The sequence below is a fragment of the Prionailurus viverrinus genome, chromosome A3 (assembly GCF_022837055.1).
Source record: "Prionailurus viverrinus isolate Anna chromosome A3, UM_Priviv_1.0, whole genome shotgun sequence".
NCBI classification, from domain to species: Eukaryota; Metazoa; Chordata; class Mammalia; order Carnivora; family Felidae; genus Prionailurus; species Prionailurus viverrinus.
Window position 1 is genome coordinate 109,462,840 of NC_062563.1, and position 7,375 is coordinate 109,470,214.

At 42.0% G+C, this 7,375-nt stretch overlaps 1 protein-coding gene across 4 annotated transcripts; it reads right to left on the minus strand.

The window, feature by feature from the left end:
* On the minus strand, window positions 1-5,271 carry GEMIN6 (gem nuclear organelle associated protein 6). 4 transcript variants are annotated; one of them, XM_047854516.1, is made up of 3 exons: window positions 5,186-5,271; window positions 4,487-4,624; window positions 1-805 (listed from the first exon to the last, which is right to left on the minus strand). In XM_047854516.1, exons 1-3 carry the CDS (start codon window positions 5,269-5,271, stop codon window positions 430-432), a joined length of 600 nt encoding a protein of 199 aa, XP_047710472.1. In that variant the 3' UTR covers window positions 1-429. The 4 variants fall into 4 exon arrangements, with proteins under 4 accessions (XP_047710472.1, XP_047710475.1, XP_047710473.1 ...); XM_047854519.1 differs by having other exon boundaries at window positions 5,203-5,250; XM_047854517.1 differs by having other exon boundaries at window positions 4,487-4,620; window positions 5,186-5,250.
* Between the last annotated feature and the right edge of the window lie 2,104 nt (window positions 5,272-7,375).

Sequence of the window (7,375 nt, forward strand, 5' to 3'; positions counted from 1 at the left end):
AATAGAGAAATAAAGTTTACTTGAATAAATTCAATCAAGAGCATAATTTACCCCTGCAAGAGCCTCTGAAGGTTTTTTTTAAAACAAACAAACAAACAAACAAACAAACTAGACACCTGTATGTTGAAATTAAAAGGAAAGACACTGAGGTGTCTGGCCGGCTCAGTCAGAAGAGCATGCGACTCTTGATCTCAGAGTCCTTGTGCTATCTTGTTGCACGTGAGACTATCCGTGTGGTTTACCTATTTATTAGCACTCATAATCCACATCTTTGATTTGACCAAAACAACAGAGAACGAAAACTCACACACGACACACGTGTGCCTCTGAGGTCTTGTAATATGATGGACTTAACATCCAAACACTTCACGAAGGAAAAAATAAAAATGAAGTCTTATTTCAATCGGCACATCCACAGTTCTTGGCTTCTCACTGCGGAGCTGCAAGATGTCCCTGAATAAGATCCTGAACACGGGACAGAATAATCTCATTAGAACTGCTGCAATTTTCGGGGCCATACGGGGGGTCTATCGTCAGCACCCCGGCCACACACAGAGTCCGTTGTGAATCTCCCTGTTCAGTGATAGGAATGTGGTTCTTCTCCAGCCATTTCTTGAGGCTGTTCTTCCTCTTCTCCAGGTCCTCAGGGCTGTATGCCTTGCAGTCTCCAGACATGAACAAATGTGCCAGCTTCTCTCTCACTCCATGGTCCCCTTCGTTCACAGTTTCAACAGTCTGCACGGCATGGCCCATAATTCCAGTCACAGATATGCTGCCATCTTCTAGGAAGTTCACAAGGACGATACTTTGGAGGAAAAGTAAGTTCACAGCAGATTTGTAAAAGAAAAACCTAGGGGCGCCTGGGTGGCGCAGTTGGTTGAGCGTCTGACTTCAGCCAGGTCACAATCTTGCGGTCTGGGAGTTCGAGCCCCGTGTCAGGCTCTGGGCTGATGGCTCAGAGCCTGGAGCCTGTTTCCGATTCTGTGTCTCCCTCTCTCTCTGCCCCTCCCCCGTTCATGCTCTGTCTCTCTCTGTCCCCAAAATAAATAAAAACGTTGAAAAAAAAATTAAAAAAAAAAAAAAAGAAAAAGAAAAACCTAAAGCCTCATAAATCTATGGAAGAAGCAATGGAATGAGAGGCATCACCAGCCCCAACAAGTAATGAAACCAGGGAAGAAGAACTTCCCTGTTTAAAATTAATCCTCTCACCATCAAATGTTTGTACTTGGTCAATAAGTATTCACTGAGGGTCCTATACATCTGAGCTTTTTTTTTTTTTTTAACGTTTATTTATTTTTGAGAGAGACACAGAGTGGGATCAGGGGAGGGGCAGAGAGAGAGGGAGACACAGAATATGAAGCAGGCTCCAGGCTCCGAGCTGTCAGCACAGAGCCCGACATGGGGCTCAAACCACAAACTGCGAGATCATGACCTGAGCCAAAGTTGGACGCTTAACCGACTGAGCCACCCAGGCGCCTCACATCTAAACTTTCTGTCTAGCCTAAATCATTGTGGAATGCAGTTAAAGCATTAAAGAGTTATGAAAGGCTTAAACGTATATTAGAAAAGAAGAAAGGGCACAGACTTAACTTTCAGAGTTCAAAAACAACTGAGTAACTCACCTTCAAAGTAGATCAAAGAAAATAACAAAACACAAAATCAATGAAATAGAAAATAAAAGAGTTAATAACAAGATCACCAAAGCCAAATGTTGGCTCTTTGAAAAAAACAAAAAGATAAAAAAAAAAAAAAAACAAAACCATGTAGGGGCACCTGGGTGGCTCAGTTGGTTGAGTGCCCTACTTCAGCACGGGTCATCTCACAGTTCATGAGTTCAAGCCCTGCATAGGGCCCTATGCTGATAGATCAGAGCCTGGAGCCTGCTTCGGATTTTGTGTCTCCCTCTCTCTCTGCCCCTCCCCTGCTCATGCTCTGTCTCTCTCTCTCTCTCTCTCTCTCTCTCTCTCTCTCACAAATAAAGTTTTTTATTTATTACATATAAAAAACTTTTTTAAGAAAAAATAAACATGCAAAATTCATAAAACTCAAGCAAGATTAATTACAATGGAGAAAAAAGGCAGCAAAGATTGGCAGTATAAAGTATTAGGAACAAATTTATGTCAATCGTTTTGAAAATTAAAACAGAAAACTTCCTGGGAAATATAAATTTCTACTACTAAGTCAAAGAAAGAGAGAATATAAATCGTCTTATAATCATTAATAAAAACTAAGTATTTAAGAATATTTTCCCATAAGAGGGGGAAAAAAGGCTTTTTACCAACAAATTATATACAATTTTTAAGGTTCAAACTTTTTTTTTTCCCAAGATTTTAATTTTAAATAATCTCCACACCCAATGTGGGGCTCAAACCCACAACCCCAACATCAGAAGTCGCGTGCTCCACCAGCCAGGTGCTCCAAGGTTCAAACATTTATTTTTATCTTTTTTTGAAACATTTATTTATTACTGAGAGACAGAGAGAGAGCACGAGCATGGGAAGGGCAGAGAGAGGGGGAGACACAGAATCCAAAGCAGGCTCCAGGCTCCGAGCTGTCAGCACAGAGCCCGACACGGGGCTCGAACTCACAAACCGCAAGATCACGACCTGAGCCGAAGTCAGACGCTTAACTGACTGAGCCAGCTCCAAACATTTCTAATCTAACCAAACTCTTCTAGAGACTATAAAAGGTGGACTGTGCCTTAGCTCATTAAATGAGGCCAATACCAAAAGCAGAGATAATTAAAAAAATAAAACTGCAAGCTAATCTCACTCATGAATACAAATGCAAAAATCCTAACTAAATAAAATACATGATATGATGCAATGTGATGTGAAGGGGATTTCACTTCTGTGGTACTCTTCCCAAAGCCTATAACCCCAGGCTATTTATGAGAAAGCATCACACAAACCCAAATTGAGAGACCTTCTACAAAATACCTCATCAGTACTCTTCAAAAGTGTCAAGGTCATGAAAAACAAGGAAAGACTGAAAAGCTGTCGCAGATCAGAGACTAAGGACACATGATGATTAAATGTAATGTGGGATCCTAGATTGGATCCTGGAACAGAAAAAAGGCAAACAATTAGTGGAAAAACTGTTGCAATCCAAATGACAGGTCTTTAGTTAATGTAAATTTTTAGTTTGGAGGAATGTACCACAGTTAGGTTAAGATGCCAATATCAGGGGAAGCTGGGTAGATGGGTCCTGTCTGTACTTTCTTTTCTATAAATCTAAAATCATTCCAAAATTTAAAAAGTGTGTGTGTATCACCACCTTTAACGTAGTCTTGCAAGAAACAAATCTGATCCTGATCAAACCTCTGGATACGAATCCCAGTTTATAGAAAATACAGGGGATGAAATAAACTACACCGTGAGAATGCAATAAGCTAAACTCAGAATGTGTTCAACTCTGTAAGACAAATGATTCCATTTCTTCAACAAATAAATGACATGGAAAACTAAAAAGATGGGGTGCCTAGGAGGCACAATTGGTTGTGTCTATTTCTCAATTTCGGCTCAGGTGTTGATCCCAGGGTCCCGAGTCAGGCTCCACGCTTAGCATGGATACTGCTTAAGATTCTCTCTCCCTTCACCCCTCTTCCCCATTCACTTGCTCTCTCTCTCTCCAAAATAATAGAGGGGAAAAAAAAGATAACTAAATAGAGAAAGTGCACAGTCACAGATCAAGATACGTGAGAGATGTTATCAACCAAATTGATAAACCAATACAAAAAGATGCTTTTGAGACAACCAGGCAAATCTCAACACGACTGTTAAAAAAGTTATTATTACTTTTATTGGGTATTATAATGTTATTGTGGTTATTAAAGAGTTTATCTGCTAAAAGATATATTGATGTATTTATGAATAAAATGATAATGGTATTGTGGTTACATTTATTAGAGTTCTTATCTATTAAAAGTTACATTGAGGCATTTATGAACAAAATTAAATGGGCTGTGCTTAAAGATATTTAGAAGGGAAAGGTAAAGCTAGTTGTCTGTTATCCTATTCTCTCTACATTTATGTATGTTTGAGATTTTCTAATAAAAACGTAGGGAAAAAAAAGTGTCTCACTTCTACAAACCTGGCTGGTGCCAGGGTAATCCATAGTTTGAACAGCACTTAGATTCAAAGGCTATACAATTCTTTTTTTTTTTTAATTTTTTTAATGTTTATTTTTGATAGAGAGTGAGCGGGGTAGAGGCAGAGAGAGAGAGAGACAGAATCTGAAGCAGGCTTCAGGCTCTGAGCTGTCAGCAGAGCCTGATGCAGGGCTTGAACTCATGAACTGTGAGATCATGACCTGAGCTGAAGTCAGAGGCTTAACTGAGCCACCCAGGCGCCCCTAAAGACAATACAATTCTTACACGCGAATTCTTACACGGCTTTCATTTATCTACTTCCTTAGTTTGGATATAACATACAGGCAGCACAAAGGGGTGTCATTATGATTTCTGGGAAGCAGGACCCATACTCACTTGGCAGAAACTGGGTCTGTGGTTAAAACCCATCCTTTATAATCCTTCTCACTGGCTGTCACTTTGACTTCTTTGTACGTGTAATCTTGCCATTCTAAGGGGCCTTTCTTCATCCATTCATTCATGGCTGCCAGCTGACTAGATCAAAAACCACCACCAGTCCGGGTTAATATAGATGTTCCACTCAAGCAAATGCCCCAATCCCTATGCTAGGCAGAGAGAACATCTTGTGATTTGCCTCAGGTTCCGTATCAGGAAATAGGTGATATTCACGATTCAATATGAAAGCTAGGAGATCCCGAGTTGCCATGGGGCTAACTCATCCGGCTTACTTCTATATTCGACCACCCAGTACCACTCCAGATGGCCTTCGCCCTGGCTTTGAGCTCCGGTCGGCAGATGCTCAAACCCTTTAACTCTGTCTGCTCTCCACACCACTTTTAGCCAACCGTGAAAAACAAAACTCCTTTGATATCCACCCACTCGCTCTCTCTGGCTGTTTCTCCGCTGGATCCCGCCAGGGAGAGGCCTCGGATTTGCGACCATTTCCTCTTTGTTTGGAAGATGCACGAACCAGGGGGCAGCAGCGAAGGCTCTAGAGCGCAGACTCCCTGACCTAGCTTGCAGCTGCACGATACTTAGAGCAGCACTCAAACCTGGTGCTGTTTAACGTTTAATCCCAACAAACGAGAAATATACCAGTTACAGCTCCTCACAGCGAAAGGCACGCAGCAACCACGCGGTAAGGAAGGAGTCTCCCCGGCGGCGCCGTCTAAACCCAGCATGCTTTGCGCCACTTCCTTCCCCCAGAAGTCTCTGTTTTGTAGTCCTTGACCTTGGTCACACCTAGAGGTCTGAGGGAGTCGGCGGGCGTGGGCGGATAAAAGCCGGGCGCGGGATGCGGGCGGGACTTGAGATTTTTGTATAATAAGGCTCCTTGTTCGCTAGAGCCACCCCTCTTCACTGCCACGGTGGACATTTCAACCTTTTGTTTTTAAAGAGGAAAAGTCTCGTGCCCGGTCCTCATTAAGAGTAGACATGGAAATGCACCCTTGCCGTGGAATCGAAGCACAAGAACCCTCTAGGTAAATCCTAAAGCTTTAGAAGTGTGAAGTGAAAGTGCCTCGGAGAAGAGCGATAGAGCCAAGAGACTTGTTTGTTCCGCTGGTGTGAGGCAGTTAATACCTCTGCTCCTTCGGGATGTGCCCTTGCTATAGTCCCGCAGGAGTTGCAGAAGCCAGAAAGAATAAAGCACAGGATCGGGATGAATTCCACCTAGCAGATCTCTCAGTGGGAAAGCCCCAGCCTCTCCTCCAACCCCCGCCCCCCTCCCCCGTAGAAAAGCGGAAAAGACTCGCTTCTGCCGCAGATTTACGTTCAGGTACTTAGGTGGCTCCTGGCATAGTCCGGAATTTTTTTCTTAACTGTGATCCCGAAAAATGGTACAAGGCGTTAAACATTGAGTTTCTGCAAATGGGAACACCAAGGGAGATTTACAGAAACTGAATTAGAGGCCTATCAAACCACGATGTAGAAAACATTGAAAATCAGCTTGGGGCATCTGGGTGGCACAGTCTATTAAGCCTCGGATTTAGGCTCAGCTCATGACCTCCCTGCTAGTGATCTCCTGGCTCCTGAGTTGGAGCCCCACACTGGGCTCGCTGATGTCTGCACGGAGGCTGCCTCACATCCTCTTTCCTCAGCTCTCTCTGCCCCTCCCCTGCTCCCGCTCTCTCTCAAAAAATAAATAAACTTAAAAAAAAAAAAAAAAAAAGAATTAGTCAGCTTTTCCCTTACAGTCTGGGATTTGGGTTCACATAATCCTTAAAGTATATTGTTTCTTATTGCCATCGTTTCAAATAATCCTTTGGCAACTTTGAGTCGTTGAATGATTGGCTGATTATATTAATGTGGCTTTAGTAGATTAAATTAGATCATGCCAGTTAAAGTCCTCTATAAATCTACAAAGAGCGAATATAAATACCAGTTGTTACAATGTGAAATGAAACGTTTGACCTCATAAAAATTCAGTCCAAAAGAGCTTGAACCAACTGTGACAACTGATCATTTGTATTTGAAGCCTTCTAACTGTCCTGCAGAATGAAAGACTTTGGAAGCTAGCTTCAAGCTTAAATTACTCCTTTTAAATTGATGTGACTGAAATAAATAAATAAATAAATAAATAAATAAATAGATGTGACTGAAGCTAGCTTCAAGCTTAAATTACTCCTTTTAAATTGATGTGACTGAAATAAATAAATAAATAAATAAATAAATAAATAAATAAATAAATTGATGTGACTGGGGCAGTTTCCTTCCCTTCTCTCCCCTCTCCCTTTAGTCTTCTGGATAAACTAAAGAATCATTCACAGCATCTGCCTATTGGAATCGCTGATTTATAACAGACTGAGCCTGCCCACTTCTAATGGAGGTTTACAGAGAGACCCTGTCTGTAGTCCACCCTCAACAAGTTCACATGTGCCATTTCCTTTTCCCCGTCAACCCCTACTCTTGGTCTCCCTGGTGCCTCCCTCCTACCAGTTGATGTCCCTTCTCTCACATTCTCTACTTTTCTCCCTCTTCCCCTTCTCTTCTTCCGTCTTCTTCCTAGTATCTGCTTCCCCCTCAAACTTACACACATACACACACTCTCAACCCTTTCCTCTGCCAAGTTCAAAATTGCGTGTTCTAGATTTTGGAGTACATTCTGTTTAATTTTAACAAGAAGTATTTTTTAAGCAATCTCTAAACCCAACGTGGGGTTCAAACTCATGACCCCAAGATGAAGAGTTGCATCCTCTGGGGTGCCTGGGTGGCTCAGTTGGTTAAGCATTCAACTCTTGATTGACCTGAGCTAAAGATGTTGACTACTGAGCTCCTAAAAATTAT

Coding starts and splice junctions, on each gene's coding strand:
- GEMIN6 (XM_047854516.1), bottom strand. CDS start 5,271: ATGCTGGGTTTAGACGGCGCCGCCGGGGAGACTCCTTCCTTACCGCGT. Junction 4,625..5,185: donor GCTGTGAGGAGCTGTAACTG/GTATATTTCTCG, acceptor TTTTTGATCTAG/TCAGCTGGCAGCCATGAATG. Junction 806..4,486: donor ACAGACCCAGTTTCTGCCAA/GTGAGTATGGGT, acceptor TTTCCTCCAAAG/TATCGTCCTTGTGAACTTCC.